This window comes from Hemitrygon akajei, unplaced genomic scaffold (genome assembly GCF_048418815.1).
Source record: "Hemitrygon akajei unplaced genomic scaffold, sHemAka1.3 Scf000081, whole genome shotgun sequence".
In the NCBI taxonomy this organism is placed as follows: Eukaryota; Metazoa; Chordata; class Chondrichthyes; order Myliobatiformes; family Dasyatidae; genus Hemitrygon; species Hemitrygon akajei.
This window is the reverse complement of record NW_027331967.1, coordinates 1,174,069-1,195,122: the sequence shown is the minus strand read 5'-3', so window position 1 is coordinate 1,195,122 and position 21,054 is coordinate 1,174,069. Positions and strand designations below refer to the sequence as shown.

The following is a 21,054-nucleotide window of genomic DNA, read 5'->3' as shown; positions in this document are numbered from 1 at the left end:
ATCGTACCAGGTTTTAATTTTCTCCTGAGCCGATTTTAAATTTTCCCTGGTTAAGCTGCAAACTTTATGTAATCTGTCTTTAAATTTCAAAACATAGCCCAACAAATTAGTGTGTACCTCTTTATTAATCTATTGTTCTTTTAATAAAGCCAAAGGACCTCTAAATGGCTGATGACCTTAGAAATGGGAAAGGGGCTGTTGAAGCGAGGGGGGGTGGCGAGTTTGCCGGAATCCACCTTGCGGGGTAGGTCTTGGGTTGAAAGCCACACACGCTGTCCCTGGCGATAACGTGGGGCCTTGGAGCAATGACCGTCAGCTTGATGCTTGATCCTAGCAGAGGCACGGTGAAGGGCATTGAGGTCAAAAGTCAAGGGATTAAGCTGCAACTTGTTAAAACTCTGGCTCACCACATCTGGAGTATTACATTGTTACGATCCAGCAACAATTAATATATGATTGAGACAAGGTTTTTTTGCAAATAAAACATTTATTAAACACTGCTCAAAAGAAGAACCCAAAAATAAACAAACGAATAACTTAACCGGAAGTCGGCTGCTATACGGCAATTTAAACCGTTCTTAAAGCGAGAAGTGCGAACTCAGTTCTTTAAAGTAGTATTGCAAAAGTCCCAAATGCTTTACAGTCAGTTAGGAGAGACATTCCTTGGAGTAATAAATTCTCTTTCGTGACGTTACTGCTGATCCCAGCCGAAATATGCCTTGCCCTAAGGATTCACGGAGATGGAAATAAAACGGTTTAAATGCACTGACCTCTCCTTAACGAAGCAATGGATCCGTCTCTAGGTCCTCTAACTGTATGCCTAAATACAAGTTCAAATGGACTGATACCTAATGATTCTTGTACCGACTCCCTTATTGCAAATAGAAGTAAGTGTACACTCTCAACCCAATCATTGTCATTTTCCACATATTACGTCCTAATCATAGTCTTGAGAGTAGAATGAATCCTCTCCAAAGTTCCTTGCGATTCTGGATGTATGCAGACGAAATGAATTGCTTGGCTCACAATTTATAAACTATCTGTTGAAACCATTCAGACATACAATTACTGCCTTGATCAGATTGTATTTCCTTAGGCAACCAAAAATAAGTAAAGAATTTTATAAGAGCATTTGTTGCAGTTTTAGCTGGTATATTCCTAAGTGGTACTGCCGTTGGAAACCTAGACGCAGTGCACATGATAGTCAGCCAGTACAGATAACCAGTTTTTGTTTTTGTTAAAGGACCTACACAATCTACAATAATTTTGGAAAACGGTTCACCAAATGCGGGAATAGGTTGTAGTGGGTTCACTGGACAAACTTGATTTGGTTCACCTACAATTTGGCAAGTATGACACGTTCTGCAAAACGTTGCCACATCTTTCCTTAAACAGGACCAATAAAAATGTTTTAAAATCTTATCCCCAAATTTCCTTACCCCTTGATGTCCACCCAAGGGCACACTACGGGCTAAAGTTAAAAATCTCATTTCGATAAACTTTAGGAACAACTACCTGGTGAGCAATATTCTCCTCTTCCCTTTCGGGAATTGTAGACGATCTCCACTTCCTCATCAACACTACTTTCTGAAAATAATATCCTACTGGCACCTTATCAATTTCACTACCCTGTAGAGCTTGTTCTATTAATTTGATCATCTCAGGGTCTCTGCTCTGCTCTGCTATCATCTCCTTCCGAGACGGAGGCAGATCTTCATGGGCAGACTTAATCCAAGCATCTTGTTCAAACAATGAAGGTAAGAGAGCTTCTCACACATCCTCAGAACTCGAATCCTGAGTTGAACAGTCACGGATAACAACCTCATTCTGCACATCAAGCTTTTAGCCATTGCTCGGGTTACAACACAGGCGGAATATGTATTGGAATCCATCTGCGGTTTCTCTGACTTTATTGTAAAATGCCCCTCAGGAAAAACTTGTCCACCTGTCAAGTCATTGTCTAACAATAAATAAGTATCCTTCACAATAAATAAATATCCTTCACAGGTCAGCTAAGTTGTAGTCCTACTTTAAAAAATCCTGTAACTAACCCTGACCTTAAATATACTTTATGCAAATGTACAGGCATAAGGGCACTCCCTACACCTCGTATATAATTCATCTCACCAGTATCAGACTCATCATTAAACTTTAACACTCTCTTTATCATCAGTGATTGAGAAACTCCAGTATCCCTAAGGATTTTTATTGGCACCGGAGTAGATCACCCTTTCAAGGATACAAACCCTTCAGTTATAAAATGATCATATCCCTTCCTAACTAGGTCAGACTCTAACAAAGCCTCATTTGTGTTTATCAAACCCTGTGGATTTACAGGTGTTTCAGGATGTTGCACACATGCTTCTGGGACTGCTTCCTTCTCCTTTTTCAATCGGAAGCAGTTAGCTATTACATGATCAGGTTTCTTACAGTAATTACAAATGGGATCAAACTGTCTTTGCTTCACAGCCTTTCCTTCCTCCTTACCTTTCTCACTAATATCTGATTTAGTTTCTGGTTTACCTTGATTCACTGTGTTATTTTTCCTTTTAAAATTTCTGCCCTGAGGAAATTTATTCTTAATGATTAAAGCATACTCATCAGCTAATTTAGCAGAGTCCTGCAATGTAGCAGTGTCTCTCTCGTTTATGTATGTCTTTACTTCGTCAGGGATGTGGCTTTTAAATGCCTCCATTAAAATCAGCTCTTTCAATTTATTATAGTCCCTATTTACATTTTTAGAGGAAACCCATCTCACAAAACACACAGCTTTATCTTAAGCAAATTCAAAAGCATATAGGCTCAAAAGCCAAGCAAACAAAAGAATCGTGTATTTCCCTTTTCCAAAACACCAATCGGTAATTATACAAGCATTTAAACTTAAACATGCTACATCCCACGAGCCCCCAATTGTTACGATCCAGCAACAATGAATAGAATTGAGACAGTTTTTTTTTATTATAACAAATAAAACATTTATTAAACACTGCTCAAAAAAATCCCAAAAGTAAACAAACGACTAACTTAACCATAAATTGGCTGCTATACGGCAACAGGAACAGTTCTTAAATCCAGAAATGCGTACTCAGTTCTTTAAATTAGTAGATGCAAAAGGCAAATTGATTTACACAGTCAGCTTGGAAAGACTTTACTCGAAGTAATAAATTCTTTTATGTGGCGTTACTGCTGATAACAGCCGAAATATTCCTTGACCGAAGGATTTTCAATAAAGGACATAAAACGGCTTAAAGGCTTTGACTATTCCTTGGCGAAACCTTGCTCCAGTCCTTTCTGCTCTTTAGCAGGGACTAGCTTGGATTCAGGTTACTAATTCCTTCTCAATGAAGATCAAATAAAGTCAAACCTGTTTTACCGCCGACAACACCAACTTTCCTCGATCTTTCGGGTTGTCCGATAATTCTTCACTCTCCGACTGGACTTTAACTGGCAGCGATTTTCAGAACTGCCGGCACACCGAATCTTACACTGGAAACTGAAACTCCACTTTTAAAAACAAAACTGCGTCATAAAATCAGAAAACGCAGCAGAACTGAGTCAATGACGAATGAAAGCACGAATTGACCTGCGTCACGGGAGTGGTTCTCCTTTTATACCCTGTTGAAACAGGCCATCACATGAGCTCTCAGTGGCAGGAAAATTACATCACTCCACCAGCACAAGACCATTACATCTTGCACAGCAGAGCCTCAATTACATCATGGTCATGTCACAGTCACAAGCTACACAGGGGTACGTAACACCTCCCTCCAAAAAAGAAATTCTGAAAGTTGACGAGGATAAAGCAGTGGATGTTGTCCATATGGACTTTTGTAAGGCTTTTGACAAGGTTCTGCATGGAAGGTTAGTTAGGAAGATTCAATCGTTAGGTATTAATATTAAAGTAGTAAAATTGATTCAACAGTGGCTGGATGTGAGATGCCAGAGAGTAGTGACGGTAACTGTTTGTCAGGTTGGAGGCCGGTGATTAGTCGTGTGCCTTAGGGATCTGTACTGGGTCCAATGTTGTTTGTCATATACATTAATGATCTGGATGATGGGGTGGTAGATTGGAGTAGTAAGTATTCAGATGATACTAAGATAGGTGGCATTGTGGATAGTGAAGTGCGTTTTCGGAGCTTGCAGAGGGATTTGGGCCAGTTAGAAGAATGGGCTGAAGGATGGCAGATGGAGTTTGATGCTGATAAGTGTGAGGTGCTGCATTTTGGTGGGAATGATCAAAGTGGGACAGTGCGGTTGAGCAAAGCGATCTAGGAATGATGGTGCATAGTTCCCTGAAGGTGGAATCTCATGTGGATGGGGTGGTGAAGCAAGCTTTTGGTATGCTGGCATTTATAAATCAGAGCTTCGAGTATAGGAATTGGGATGTAATGTTCGGAAAGAATTATAGGAAAGATCTCAACGAAATAGAGAGAGTACAGGGAAGATTTACTTCAACGTTAACTGGGTTTCAGCACCTAAGTTACAAAGAAAGGTTGAACAAGTTAGGTCTTTATTCTTTGGAGTGTGAAAGTTGAGGGGGGACTTGATAGAGGAATTTAAAATTATGAGAGGGATAGATAGAGTTGACGTGATAGGCTTTTTCCATTGAGAGTAGGGGAGATTCAAACAAAAGGACATGAATTGAGAATTAGGGAGCAATAGTTTAGGGGTAACACAAGGGGGAATTTCTTTACTCAGAGAGTGGTAGCTGTATGAAACGAGCTTTCAGTAGAAGTGATAGAGGCAGGTTCGATATTTTCATTTAAAGTAAAATTGGATGGGTATGGTTGGAATGGAATGGAGGGTTGAGGGCAGGTCGGTGGGAGTAGCGTTCGGCATGGACTAGAAGGCCAGAGCTGGCCTGTCCCCGTGCAGTAATTGTTATATGGTTATATGGTCATTAACACATTTTTAACAATTAACTATTTACAAAAAAAACACAAATGTAAAAAACTGCTTCCGGAACTATCTCATACACCTTTAATTTGTGCAGTTTCACTAAATTGAGGACCAATTTAATTTCCTGACTAACAGCAAACGTTTTCCTAGAACCAGAAGACTGATTATCAGACTTTAATTCCGCCATCGCAAGTTCAAATTCCCTCTGTTGATTTTCAGCTTCTAACCAACTTAGTTCCAAGTGAGCTTCCAGTTGTTTCGTTTTATTTTCAGCTTCTAATCGATTTAATTCTTAGTTAGCTTCCAATTGCTTCTGTATTAGTTCAGCTTCTGTCAAAAATATTTTCATCAAAAACACCATAACCTATAGAGTGTTCTGCGATTTTTCTCTGAATTACAGGTTTTGTTGTAACCTTCGAAATACCTTTAAGTTCGAACCTGCTGTCAATCACAGATTCATCACTCTTTTTCGCCTTGGATAATAACTGTGGGTCTGGTGATGCCAGGAAGTCGTCAATATTCATTGTTGCCTAATACCACTGACAAACAATTCAAACAAAAGAATCGCGTAATCCCCTTTTCCCAAACACCGATCGATAGTTAAATAAACATTTAAGCAAAAATAAAATTGTACTGATACCGGAAGAGCCCCCAATTGTTACGATGCAGCAACAATAGGTCATGAATAGCATCATGGCTCACGATGTCTCTGCTGAACACAATACGTAATGAAACTAACTCTCTTTTGTTTCTGTGTAATTCATATCCTTCCTTTTCCTAAATATTCATGTGCCTATTGTTACGATTCAGCAACAATGAATATGAAATAGACACAGGTTTTGATAACAAACGTCTAATGAAACGATTATCTTACCCGGAAGTCAGTTGCTATACGGCAGCTCGAACAGTTCTTAAAATGAAAAATGCGAACATAGTTCTTAAAAGTAGTAAATGCAAAACTCCTAATGATTTACACAGTCAATTAAGATAACTTTCCTTGAAGTAATAGATTCTCTTATGAAGTGACGTTACTGCTGATCCCCGCCGAAATATGCCTTGCTGGAAGGATTTACGAGGAATGAAAGAAAACGGATTAAATGGACTGACCTTTTCCTTTCGGCGAATAGCTGACTGCCCCAGTCCTTTCTGCTCTTTCAGCAGGGTCTATCGTTGGTGCAGATTACCAATTCCTTCAGAATGAAGATCAAATAAGGTCGATCCTGTTTTACCGCCGACAACACCAACTTCTCTCGATCCTTCAGCTTCCCGAACTTCGATAATTATTCACTCTCCGACTGGACTTTAACTGTAGCGATTTTCAGAACTGCCGGCACAACAATTCTTACAGTAGAAATTAAAACTCCAGTTTAAAACGAAACTGCGTCATGAAATCACATACGCAGCAGAACGGAATCACTGACGAATTAAACCACAAACTGACCTGCGTCACAGCGATGTGTTCTCCTTTTATACCTGTTGAAAGAGGCCATCACATGATTACATTACTCCACCATCACAAGACCATTACGTCATGCTCAGCAGAGGCTCGATTATATCATGGTCATGTGCAGTCACAAGATACCCACGTGGTATGCAACACTATCTCAGCGCCCTTAAGTGCCGCGATAATAAATGCTTCCAGCACTCCCCATGCTGTTAAGCCAGCCACCGACAACTCTCAACATGGCTCTCCCACAGAAGGAAAGGAGTGGTTGTAGACGGGCCATATTCTGCATGGAGGTCGGTTACAAGTAGTGCGCCTCGGGGATCTGTTCTGGGACCCTTACACTTCGTGATTTTGCAAATGACCTGGGTAAGGAGTGGTGGGATGTGTTAGTAAATTTGCTAATGACACAAAGATCGGGTGTGTTGTAAATAGCTTGGAGGGCTGTCAGAAGGAGCAGCGGTAATTTGATAGAATGCAAAATTGGACTGAAAAGTGGCAGATGGAGTTCAACACAGATAAGTGTAAAGTGGTTCATTTTGGTAGGTCAAATATGATTGTAGAATATTGTATTAATGGTAAGGCTCTTGGTAGTGTGGAAATTCAAAGGAATCTTGGGGTCCGAGTCCAACAGGTGCTCAAAGAAGCAGTGCCGGTTGACTCTGTGGTTAAGAAGGCTTACTGTGTATTGGCCTTCATCAATCGTGGAATTGAATTTTGTAGCCGATGGGTAATGTGCAACTATATCGGACCCTGGTAAGACCCCACTTGGAGTCAAGTGCTCAGTTCTAGTTGCTTCACAACAGGGAGGACGTGGAAACGATAGAAAAGGGCGCACAAGAGTGTTGCCTCTATTGGAGAGCATGCCTTATGAAAAGGGATTGATTGAACTCGGCCTTTTCTCCTTGGAGCGACGGAAGATGAGAGGTGACCTGATACAGGTGTATAAGATGATGAGGGGCATTGATCGTGTGGATATTCGGAGGCTTTATCCCAGGGCTGAAATGGCTGCCACAAGAGGGCACAGGTTTAAGGTGCTTGGGAGTAGGTACAGAGGAGATGTCAGTGGTAAGTCTTTTTACGCAGAGAGTGGTGAGTGATTGGAATGGGCTGCCGGCAACAGTGGTGGAGGCGGATAAGATAGGATCTTTTAAGGGGCTTTTGGATAGGTACGTAAAGCTTAGAAAAACAGAAGGACATGGGTAAGCCTAGTAAGTTCCAATGTACGGACACGTTCGGCACAACTTTGTTTGATGAAGAGCTTGCATTGTGCTGTAGGTATTCTATTTTTCTAATGATTTTTTAATGTTCCTATAAAGGAATACTCTCATCTCGCACATTATTCAACTTACCCTGTCGCTCTCACTTTAAAGTTGTGATTTCTAGGATTGCACTTTTTTGTCTTATTTCTCTCATGTATTTTAAATTTTAATTTTAAATTAAGCTCATCATCCGGCAAACCACCGAGAGAAACAGTTCCCACCCATCCAATGATTCGATCGAAATCAAGCTCTCCAGTTCAGTTAACGTGCATGGGGATATTCTGCACCATTTACAGCTTAACTGCATCCTTCCTCCGGAGCTGTGATTTGAACTGCACACGGTGATTCAGCTCCTGCAATGCACCTATGGTGAAGGCAAACATATCACGCTCCTCCTTCAGCATCTGATCTACATGGCGCAGAACAGATGGAGGTCCCTTTAGAACAGAGATGAGGAGGGATTTCTATAGTCTGCGGGCGGAGGATCTGTGGTATTCATTGTCATAAATTGCTGCTTGTGTAGAGCGTTTCTGCATGAGCTCAGATTTGTTGGATTTGCTGAAATGACGAGATATCCTTGAACGTAATTGAATTTCTCTTTGGAAATGTAACGAGCCGATGTATTCGTCTGAAGCACTACAAGAAAGATCGGGCAGCGCAGAGATAATTTCATCCACATTGAACTCGCTTGATCTTATTTATCCACCCGCTACTAGCAATGTTATAAATGGTCGGAAGTAGAAGGCGAACTAGTTTGTTTAAAAAAATAGATCAGGAGTATCATTATAAAAATATGTTTAGCGATTCAAGCATTGCAAACATAAAAAATATTCGGGGCAGCTCCACTGAAAATCTTTTGAGGCAATATCAAACGAGTGTCAAACTAGTTCACCTTGAGGACTAGGTATGTTAGATAATAGCACAATGAGTAAAAATAGTTGACACTGTGTGTTTGTTCAGTGGATTGTGTTTAATGTGATCAATGGGAACACACATTGATTTGAACTTTAAACACAAAGTACACTGCAGATGCTGTGGTAAAATCATCACGTACAAATAAGCTGGATCAACTCAGCAGGTCGAGCAGCATTCGTTGAAATGGGCAGTCAACATTTCGGGCCGAGACCCTTCGTCAGGACTGAAGAAGCAGGGGGCAGGGGCAACCGGGAGATCCTGTCTCTTGTGGATGCCACCCACTTCAGTTCTGCTTCACATTCCCACTCGGAGATATCCAAACATGGCCTCCTCTACTGCCATGATGAGGCCAAACTCAGGTTGGAGGAGCAACACCTCATATACCGTCTAGGTAGTCTCCAGCCCCTTGGTATGAACATCGAATTCTCCAAATTCCGGAAATTTCTTCCCTCTCCCTTCCACCATCCCACTTTCACTCTGCCTCCTCTTCTAGCTACCTATTACCTCTCTCATGATTCTGCCTTCTTCTACGACCCATAGTGCTTTCTCCTTACATTCCTTCTTCACCTCTCCGGGCTATCTCCTCCCTGTTCCCCTCCCCCAATCCTTGCTCTTTCCTCTGATTGTTTTTTTCACCTGGCACCTTCCACCCTCCCCCCACCTTCTTTATGGGGCTCCTGCCCCCTCCTTCAGTCCTCACGAAGAGTCTCGACCCGAAACGTTGACTGCTCATTTCAACGGATGCTGCCCGACCTGCTGAGTTGATCCAGCTTGCTTGTCCGTGTTGATTTGAACTTTCTTTTTGCCTTGTCTATAAGAACTCTTCGAATCGGTGCATGCAGGCAGTTGGGACTCCCCCCCACCCCCCCCCCTCTCTCTCTCTATCTCTCTCTCTCTCTCTCTCTCTCTATCTCTCTCTCTCTCTCTCTCTCTCTCTCTCTCTCTCTCTCTCTCTCTCTCTCTCTCTCTCTCTCTCTCTCTCTCTCTCTCTCTCTCTCTCTCTCTCTCTCTTCAGACGTTATAGAGGCAGAGGGATGAAGTCAGCGAGAATTGGAGGAGAAAATCTTCAGAGAGATAGCAGATATCTGCAGGAATCATAAAGTTGTGATCGTAGGGGATTTTAATTTCCCGCTCCCATACTGTAAGGTTTAGACGGGTTAGAGTTTGTAAAATGTGTTCAGGAAAGTTTTCTAAATCAATATATAGAGGTACCAACTCGAGAGGATGCAATATTAGATCTCCTATTAGGAAACGAGTTAGGATATGTGACAGAAGTGTGTGTAAGGGAGCACATTGGTCCCAGTGATCATAACATCATTAGTTTCAACTTGATCATGGATAAAGATAGATCTGGTCCTCGGGTTGCGGTTCTAAACTGGATAAAGGCCAAATTTGAAGAAATGAGAAAGGATCTAAAAAGCATGGATTGGGACAGGTTTTTGTCTGGCAAGGATGTAGTTGGTAAGTGGGAGGCCTTCAATGGAGAAATATTGAGAGTGCAGAATTTGCATGTTCCTGTCAGGGTTCAAGGGAAAGTGAATAAGAAAAAGGAACCTTGGTTCTCGAGGGATATTGGAACTCTGATAAAGAAGAAAAAAGAGATGTATAACATGCACAGGCAACAGTGAGCAAATAAGTTACTTGAGAAGAATAAAAAGTGCAAAGGTAAGAAATAAATCGGGAGGGCTAAGACATGAGGTTGCTTTGACAGTCAAGGTGCAAGATAATCCAAATATCTTCTGCAGATATTTTCAGAGAAAAAGGATAGTAAGAGATAAAATTGGCCCTCTTGGAGATCAGAGTGGTCTGCTATGTATGGAACCAAAAGAAATGGGCGGGTGGGGGGTGGAATCTTAAATTCTTATTTTTTTGAGTCTGTATTTACTAAGGAAAATGGTATGGAATCTATGGAAATAAGGCAAACAAGTACCGAGGTCATGGAACCTGCACAGATTGAAGAGGAGGAGGTGCTTACTGTCTTGAGGCAAATCAGAGTAGAAAAATCCCTAGGACATAACAGGGTATTTCCTTGGACCTTCAAGGAGACTTGTGTTGAAACTGCAGGGGCCCTGGCAGATATATTTAAAAAGTCGGTATCTACGGCTGAGGTGCCGGAGGATTGGAGGATAGCTCATGTTGTTCAGTTGTTTTAAAAAAGGCTCTAAATGTAATCCTGGAAATTATAGGCTGGTAGGATTGACGTCAGTAGTAGGTAAATTACTGGAAGCAGTACTAAGAAATAGGATCTACAAGTATTTGGATGGATAGTGACTTATTAGGGAGAGTCAACATGGCTTTGTGCGTGGTAGGTCATGTTTAACCAACCTATTAGAGATTTTCGAGGAGTTCACCAGTAAAGTGGATGAAGGGAAGGCAGTAGATGTTGTCAACATGGACTTCAGTAAGGCCTTTGACAAGGTCCTGCATGGGAGGTTAATTAGCAAGATTCAGTCGCTAGGTATACATGGAGAGGTAGTAAATTGGATTAGACATTAGCTCAGGGGGAGAACCCAAAGAGTGTTAGTGGAGGATTGGTACTCTGAGTGGAACATTGTCCATTGTTATTTTTCAGCTATATCAATGATCATGATGATAATGTGGTAAATTGGATCAGCAAATTTCTGATGATACTAAGACTGGAGGTGTAGTGGACAATGAGGAAGGTTTTCAAAGCTTGCAGAGGAATTCGGACCGCTGAAAAATGGCCTGACCAATGGCAGATGGAGTTTAATGCAGCCAATTGTGAGGTTTTGCACTTTGGAAGGAGAAACCAAGGTAGAACCAACAAGGTGAATTGTAGGACCCTGAAGAGTGCAGTAGAACAGAGGGATCTGGGAATACAGGTTCATAATTCCCTAAAAGTGGCGTCAAAGCTAGCTAGGGTCGTAAAGACAGCTTTTGCTACATTCACCTCTATAATGCAAGTTCTGAGTATGTTACGTACCCGTGGCTATCTTGTGACAGTCACATGACCGTGATGTAATTGAGGCATTACTGGGCATGATGTAATGGTCTTGTGATGGTAGAGTGATATAATTTTCCTGCCAGGGACAGGTCATGTGAAGGCTTTTTTCAACAGGTTTAAAAGGAGAACCCCTCGCTGTGAAGCAGGTCAGTTCAGGGCTTAATTCGTCAGTGTCTTCGTTCTGCTGCGCATTTGATTTCATGACGCAGTTTCGTTTTAAATTAGGGTTTTAATTTCTGCTGTAAGAATCGCTGTGCCCACAGTTCTGAAAATCGCTACCAGTTAAATTGCAGTCGGAGAGTCAATAATTAGTTCGGGAAGCTGAACGATCGAGAGAAGTTGGTGTTGTCGGCGGTGAAACAGTTTTGACCTTATTTGATCCTCATTCTGAAGGAATTGGTAATCTGCTGTAAGAGCAGAAAGGACTGGGGCTGTGAGCATTTCGCCAAACGGAAAAGGGCAGTCCTTTTAAGCCGTTTTATTTCCTTCATCGTAAATCCTTTTGGTAAGGCATATTTCGGCTGGAATCAGCAGTAACGTCACGTCGTCGAAGAATTCGTTACTTCTAAGAAAATATCTTCTAACTGACTGTGTAAATCATTTGGACTTTTTCATTACTATTTTTAAGAACAGTGTTCGTATTTCCCGTTTTAAGACCTGTCCGAGTTGCCGTATAGCAGCTGACTTCCGGTTAAGTTGGTCGTTTATTTACTTTTGGTGTTTTTGTTGAGCAGTGTGTAATAAAGCTTTTATTTGTTTATTTAAAAAACTGTCTCAATTCTACATTCATCGTTGCTGAATCGTAACAATTGGGGGCTCGTGGGATAAGAACAGTTTTTGTGCTTAAATGCTTGTTCAATTATCGATCGGTGTTTTGGATCTATTCTGTTGTTTCTGAATGGTATTCTACAACAATGAATAAGACGACTTCCTGACATCGCCAGATCCAGAGTTATAAGTGAAGGCGTCAAAGAGTGATGCATCTGAGATAGCTAGCAGGTTGTAACATATGAAAGGTATTTCGAAGGTTACAACAAAGAGTATAATTCAGAGGAAAATCTCGGAACACTACATAGATTCGGGTGTTTTGGATGAAACGGTGTTCGACAGGTTCCCTGGACAACGATCCAGTTACACTTGCAATAAGTAGCTTTGGAAAAAGCTTAGAATTGAAGCTGAAATACAACTGCGCAATTGGAAGCTAACTTGGAACTAAGTCGAATAGAAGCTGAAAATAAAAAGAAGCAATTGGAAGCTAACTTGGATCTATGTCGGTTAGAAGCTGAGAAACAATAGAGGGAATTTGAAATGCGATGGCGGAAGTAAAGTCTGAGAATCAGTCTTCTGGTTCAAAGACAACGTTTGGTGTTAGTCAGGAAATTAAACTGGTCCCTCCATTTAATGAAACAGAAGTAGAGAAATATTTTCAACATTTTGAAATTCAGAGAGGCCGAAAGGGAAATGGCCAGTGTTGTTACAGAGTGTAATTAAAGGCAAATCACAACAAGTTTATACGGCTTTAACTGCTGAGCAAGCACTTGATTATTATACTGTGAAACTGCATATATTAAAGGCGTATGAGCTAGTTCCAGAAGCATATAGACAAAGATTCCGAAATTTAAAGAAATCTGTCAAATTCACCTACGATAAAGCTGTGTGTTTTGAGAGATGGGTTTCCTCTAAAAAATCAAAACAGGGACCATAATACATTGTAAGAGCTGATTTTAATGGAGAAATTTACACGGAGCATCCGTGTTGAAGTAAAGATATACATAAATGAGAGTGGCACTACTACATTGCAGGACTCTGCTCATTTAGCTGATCAGTATGCTTTAATCCACAAGAATAAATTTCCTCAGAGCAGAACTTTTAAAAGGAAAAATAACACGCTGAATCACGGTAAACCAGAAATTAATTCAGAAGTTAGTGAGAAAAGTAAGGAGGAAGAAAAACCTGTGAAGGAAAGACAGTTCGGTCCCGTTTGTAATTATTTTAAGAAACCTAGTCACGTAATAGCCAACTGTTTCCATTTGAAGATGAAGGAGAAATGAGGCTTTGTTAGAATCTGACCATCTTAAAACGGGATATGATCATTTTCTAACTGAAGGATTTGTATCCTTGGAAGAGGGTTCCACTCCGGTGCCAGTAAAATTCTTTAGTGATACTGGATCTTCTCAATAACTGATGTTGGACAGTTTGTTAAAGTTTAATGATGTGTCTGATACTGGGAAGGTAAACTTTATACAAGGTTTTAGGAGTGCCATTATGGCTGTAGATTTGCATAGAGTACATTTATGGTCAGGGTTAGTTACAGGACTTGTTAAAGTAGGGCTACAACCTAACTTACCTGTGCCGGATATTTATTTATTGTTAGGAAATGACTTTGCAAATGGATAGGTTTTTCCTGTAGTGCATTTGACGATAAAGTCAGAGGAACCACGGATGGATTCAAACACAGATTCCCATGATTGATCAGCTCAGGATTCGAGTTTTGAGGATGTGTCAGAAACTTTCTTACCTTCATTGTTTGAAGAAGGTTTTGGAGTAAGTCTGACCATGAAGATTTGTCTCTGTCTCGGAAGGAGAATATAGCAGTGCAGAGTACAGACCCTGGGATTACAAATTAAACGAACAAGTTTTACCGGATATTGAAATTGATAAGTTGCCAGTCGGATATTATTTTGAGAAACGAGTATTGACGAAGAAGCGGAGATCGCCTTCAATTCCAGCAAGTGATGAATGGAATATTGTTCACCAGTTAGTCGTTCCCAAAGTTTATGGCAATCAGATTTTAACGTTACCCATAGTGTGCCCATGGGTGGGATCAAAGGGTGAGGAAAACTGTGGACAAGATTTTTGAACATTATTACTGTCCTGCTTTGAGAATTGATGTGGCGACGTTTTGCGGAACGTGCCGTACTTGCCAAATTGTGGGTAAACCTAATAAAGTAACTCCAGTGCCCCCACTGCAACCTATTCGGCATTTGGTGAACCGTTTTCCAAAATTATTATAGATTATGTAGGACCATTACTAAAATAAAAAAAAAAACTGGCTATCAGTACTTGCTGACTATCATGTGTACTGCATCTAGCTTTCCAGAGGCAGTACCATTTAGGAATATAACAACTAAAACAGTAACAAAGGCTCTAATAAAATTCTTTAATTACTTTGGGTTGCCTAAGGAAATACAATCTGATCAAGGCAGTAATTTTATGTCTGGATTGTTTCAACAGATAGTTTATAAATTGGGAGCTAAACACATTACTCCGTCTGCATACCATCCAGAATCGCAAGGTGCCTTGAAGAGATTTCATTGTACCCTGAAGTCTTTGATTAGGACGTATTGTGTGGGAAATGAAAATGATTGGGATGAGGGTATAATTTACTTATATTTGCAGTGTTAGTTGGTACAAGAATCACTAGGTTTCAGTCCATTTTAACTTGTATTAGGGCATAGAGTTAGAGGACCTTGGACCTTATTAAAAGAACAATCGATTAATAAAGAGGTACACACTAATTTGCTGGACTATGTTTTAAAATTTAAAGGCAGATTACATAAAGCATGTCGGTCAACCAGGTAAAATTTAAAATCGGCTCAGGAGAAAATGAAAACCTGCTACGATAAAGAAGCTAGGATGAAGCGTTTAAGCCTGTAGATAAGGTGCTGCTTCTTTTCCCAGTGCAAACGAATCCGTTACAAGCTAAATTTCATGGTCTTTATGAAATTATATCTAAAATTAATGATGTGGATTACATGATAAAAACTCCAGATTGTAGAAAGTCAAAGCAAGTTTGCTATACGAATAAGATAAAACGATCTCATAATACGATCACAATGACTGTTGTGGTCAATAATAATGAGTCTGATTCACTAGGAATATAATGGATGATTCATCTGAAACTCATTCTAAACTCATCATTGTTTCTGTCAGATTGCCAAACCGAATTATTCGGGAAAATATTGATGAGAAATTAGCTCATTCATAGCCAGAGCAGAAGCAGCCGTTGAAGAAACTAATTTTTAAATATAAAGATATATTTGCAGGCGTTCTTAGGAGATCCACAGTAACTTCATGTGATGTAGATGTTGGAGCTGCAAAAAACATAAGGCAACATCCATGCAGAATGAACATGAAAAAAAGTGAACTTGCTGAGAAAGAAATTAAATATATGGCAGAGAATAATAATATTAGACATTCCAACTCGAATTGAAGTTCACCTGGCGTTATGGTGCCTAAGGCAAACGGTAGTATTCGGTTGTGTACGGACTACAAGAAGGTGAATGCTGTAACGAAACCAGATGCATATCCAATTCCTCGAGTGGATGATTGTTTAGATAAATATGGAAAAGCATAGTTCCTTACAAAGATTGATATACTGAAAGGGTATTGGTGTGTCCCATTGATAAATAGAGGTAGAGAGATTTCAGCATTTGTAACTCCGTCTGGGTTGTATGAATATAACATTCTGCCATTTGGGATGAAGAGAATATAATATTCTTGAAGATGATACTCAGGAACTTTCCAGCGGATGATTAACTCTGATTCAGTGGTTAAAAGATACTTATGCTTATATTGACTATTTAGTTACGGGAAATGATACTTGGGAAGCAGACATTACTGCGGTGGAGAAACTCTTGGAAAGGCTTTCAAAAGGTAACTTAACTATTGATTTAACTAAAAGTGAATTCGGTCATGCCACTGTAACTTTCCTTGGTTCTGTTGTATGTCCGGGCTTGGTTAAGTAAAATGGTTAAGGAAATACATCAAACTTCAATTTAGTAACAAAGGTTTAATGTTACAAGAGTACAATATATTGATAAATCATTTTAAAGGCAAAGATAATGTGATTGCTGATTGTCTATCTCGATTTTGAATATACATTGTATTTTTTATGAAGTGATATTATTTTTAATAATTGTAGTCCTCCTACTGTATAGTAAGTTGTAAGATTCTGTATGACAATACTTACTCTCACGTAGTATCACTGGCCCGCACTCAGCTCATAACCCTCCATTCCTTTCCTGTCCATATACCTATCCAATTTTACTCTAAATGACAATACCAAACCTGCCTCTACCACTTCAACAGAAAGCTCATTCCACACAGCTACCACTTTCTGAGTAAACAAATTTCTCCCTCGTGTTACCCTTAACATTCTGCCCTCTAAATCTCTAATCATGTCCTCTTGTTTGAATCTCCCATACTCTCCATGGTTATATATGGTTTTATATATAGTGGAGAACGCCTGCAATTCCTGCAAGTGATGAATGGAATATTGTTCACCAGGTAGTTGTTCCAAAAGTTTTTCGAAATGAGGTTTTAACTTTAGCACAGTGTGCTCTTCGGTGAACATCAAGGGGTAAGGAAAACTGTGGACAAGATTTTGAAACATTTTTACTGGCCTGATTTGAGAAAAGATGTGGCGACGTTTTGCAGAACGTGTCATACTTGCCAAATTCTGGGTAAACCTAATCAAGTTACTCCAGTAACACGGCAACCTCTTCCAGCATTCGGCGAACTGTTTTCTAAAGCTAATATAGGTTGTGTAAGTCCATTACCAAAAACAAAAACTGGCTATCAGTATTGGCTGACTATCATGTGCACTGCGTCTAGGTTTCCAAAGGAAGTACCACTTCGGAATAAAACAACTAAAACTGTAGCAAAGGCTCTTATAAAATTATTTACGTATTTTGGGTTGCCTAAGGAAATACAATCTAATCAAGGCAGTAATTTTATGTCTGGATTGTTTCAATAGATAGTTTATACATTTTGAGCGAAGCAGTTCACTTTGTCTGCATACCACCCAAAATCGCAAGGAGCATTGGAGAGATTTCATTCTACCCTGAAGACTATGATTAGGACGTATTGTGTGGAAAATGAAAATGATTGGGATGAGGGTATATACTTAATTCAATTTGTAGTAAGGGAGTCGGTACAAGAATCTTTATGTATCAGTCCGTTTGAACTTGTATTTGGGCCTACAGTTAGAGGAACTTTGGCTTTATTAGCGAACATTGGAAACTTTGTACGATATCGAAGCCAGAATGAGGACATTTAAGCCTGGAGGTAAGGTGCTGGTTCTTATCCGACTGCAAACGAATCATTTGCAAGCTAAAATTCATGCTCCTTATGAAATTATGTCTAAAATTAATGATCTGGATTATATGATAAAAATTACAGAACGTTGAATGCCAACACAACCTTGCCATATAAATATGATAATACCATATTATGAGAAACTGTCTCCTACTATGACAGTTGTGGGCAATAATAGAAACAATGCAAAGGTAAAAGATGAGAGCTGATTGTCTAACTCGCTTTTGAACGTTCATTGCAATTTCTTTATGAAATGATTTTTTAAATATTTCTAGCTCTCCTACTGTATAGTAAGTTGTAAGGTGCTGTATGATAATACTATGTGTACTCTGTATGTAGTAAATTTTATACATTTTTTTTTGCAAATAGTTAATTGTTAAAAATTTTTTCATGACCGAATTTTTTTTGAAGGGAGGTGCTACGTACCCGTGGGTATCCTGCGACTGTCGCATGACCATGATGTAATTGAGGCTCTGCCTGGCATGATGTAATAGTTTTGAGATGGTGGAGTGATGTCATATTCTAGCGAGGGAGAATTCCTGTGATGGCCTGTTTCAAAAGGGTATAAAAGGACAATCCCTCCCTGTGACGCAGGGCAGTTCTTGGTTTAATTCGTCCGTGAATCCGTTCTGCTGCATATTTGATTTTATGACACTTTTTCGTTTTAAAAGCGGAGTTTCTTTTCTATTGTAAAAATCGGTGTGCCTTCAGTTCTAGAAATCGCTGCCAGTTAAAGCCCAGTCGGAGAGTGAAGAATTATCGAAGTTCAGAAAACTCGAAAGATCGACGAAAATTGGTGTTGTCGGCGGTAAAACAGGTTTGACCTTATTTGATCTTCATTCAGGAGGAATTAGCAACCTAAATCCACGATACTCCCTGCTAAAGAGCAGAAACGATTGGAAAAGGGTTATTCGCCAAGGGAAGGTCAGTGCCTTTAAGCCGTTTTATTTCCTTCATCGAACATCCTCCGGTCAAGGCAAACTTCGGATGGGATAGGCAGTAACACCACGTAAGAGAATACATGTCTTCGAGGAAACCTGTCCTAACTGACTGTGCAAATCATTTTGACTTTTGCAGCTACTACTTTTAAGAACTGAGTTCGCACTTCTCCTTTTAAGAACGGTTGGAGCTGCAGTATAGCAGCCAACTTCCGATTAAGTTAGTCGTTTGTTTACTTCTGGGATTTTGAGCAGTGTTTAATAAATGTTTTATTTGTTATATAAATAAACTGCTTCAATTCTAATCATTTTTGCTGGATCGTAACAATTGGGGGCTCGTGGGATGTACCATATTCATTTTAAATGCCTGTTTATCGGTCGGTCTTTTGGAAAAGGAGAATATCCGATTCTTTTGATTGATTGACTTTAGGTGGCATCTGGCAACAATGGATATTGACGACTTCCTGGCATCGCCAGATCCAGGGTTATTAGCGACGGCGAAATAAAGTGATGTATCTGAGATTGCTAGCAGGTTGGAACTTATTTCGAAGTTTAAAACAAAGCCTGAAATTCAGAGAAAAATTGCGGAACACTATATAGATTCGGGTATTTTTGATGAAAAGATTTTAGATAAGTTCCTTGTAAGTAAAGTAGCGATTCAGTTACACCTGGAACAGGCAGCGTTAGAAAACCTTGGACTAGATGCTGAATTAAAACAGAAACAATTGGAAGTTCACTTTCAAGTAAGTCGATTTGAAGCTGAAAATAAAAAGAGGGAATTTGAACGCGATGGTGGAATTAAAGTCTGAGAATGAGTCCTCTGTTTCAAGAAAAACGTTTGACGTTAGTCAGGAAATGAAATTGGACCCTCCATTTAGTGAAACAGAAGTACAGAAATATATTCAACATTTCGAATCTGTTGCTCTGATTTCAGAGTTGCCGAAAGAGAAGTAGCCCGTGCTGTTACAGAGTGTAATTAAAAGCAAAGCACAACAGGTTTAACCAACTTTAACTGCTGAGCAAGCACTTGATAATGATACTGTGAAACTGCACATACTAAAGTCGTTTGAGTTAGATCCGGAAGCATATAGAGTAAGATTCAGAAAATTGAAGAAATCTATGGAAAAAAAAACTGATGTGGAATTTGCGTACGATAAAGCTTTTGTGTTCAGAGAGAAGGTTTCCTCAAAAAATGCAAATGGTGACTATAATAAATTGAAGGAGCTGATTTTAATGGAGGATTTTAAAAGGAGCATCCCTGATGAAGAAAAGTCACACTTAAATGAGAGAGAGGGACTGCTATACTGCACGACTCTGCTAAATTAGCTGATGAGAATGCTTTAATGCATAAGAATAAATTTCCTCAGGACAGAACTTTTAAAAGAAAAAAAAATAAGAGTGTATCAAGGTAAACCATAAATTAAATCAGATGTTATTGTGAAAGGTAAGGAGGACGGAAAGGCTGTGAAGGAAAGACAGATTGGTCCCAGTTGTAATTACTGTAAGAAACCTGGTCATGTAATATCTAACTGTTTCCGATTGAAAAAGGAGAAGGAAGCAGTCCCAGATGCCTGAGTGCAACATACTCAAACACCTGTAAATCCACAGGGTTTGATAAACACAAATGAAGCTTTGATAGAGTCTGACTAAGTTAGGAACGGATCTGACCAATTTATAACTGAAGGATTTGTATCCTTGAAAAAAGGATCTACTCAGGTGCCAATAAAAATCATTAGGGATTTTGGAGATTCTCAATATTAGACAGTGTGGTAACATTTAGTGATGAGTCTGATACTGATGAGGTAAACTATATACGAGGTGTAGGGAGTGCCAATATGCCTATACATTTGCATAAAGTAAATTTAAGGTCAGTGTTAGTTACAGGACTTGTTAAAGTCGGACTACAAGCTAGCTTACCTGTGAAGGATATTTCTTTATTGTTAGGTAATGACTTGGCAGGTGGATCTATTTTTCCTCTGGTGCATTTGACAATAAAGTCAGAGGAACAACGGATGGGTTTTATCAAAGATTCCTCCTGTGTTCTAACCCGAGCTGTGACTAAAGAGCTTGATATGCAGAATAAGGTTGTTACTCATCACAGTTCAACTCCGGATTCGAGTTTTGAGGATGCGTCATCAACTCTTATACCTTCAATGTTTGAACCAGATTCTTGGTGTAAGTCTGACCGTGAATAATTGTCTCTGTCTCGGAAGGAGATGATAGGAGAGCAGAATAGAGACACTGAGATAATCAAATTGAAAGAACAAGCTCTACCGGATTGTGAAATTGATCAGGTTCCCGTAGCATATTATTTTGAGAACGTAGTGTTGATGTGGAAGTGACCACATAACCATATAACAGTTACTGCACGGAAACAGTCCATCTCGGTCCCTCTTGTCCATGCCGACTCTTACTCTCACCTAATACCACTGACCCGCACTCAGCGCATGAACCTCCTTTCCTTTCCTGTCCATATACCTATCCAATTTTACTTTAAATGACAATATCGAACCTGCCCCTACCACTTCTACT

At 39.8% G+C, this 21,054-nt stretch overlaps 1 protein-coding gene across 1 annotated transcript in view; it reads right to left on the bottom strand.

Moving 5' to 3' along the window:
- Nucleotides 1-5,423, bottom strand: part of LOC140722604 (uncharacterized) — a 30,106-nt gene extending 24,683 nt beyond the window's left edge. The window contains exons 1-2 of the mRNA XM_073037311.1: nucleotides 5,324-5,423; nucleotides 227-330 (exon numbers count right to left, since the gene is read on the bottom strand). Of these exons, the coding sequence (XP_072893412.1) occupies nucleotides 227-330; nucleotides 5,324-5,423 (204 nt within the window). The remainder of the gene's footprint in view (nucleotides 1-226; nucleotides 331-5,323) is intronic.
- Between the last annotated feature and the right edge of the window lie 15,631 nt (nucleotides 5,424-21,054).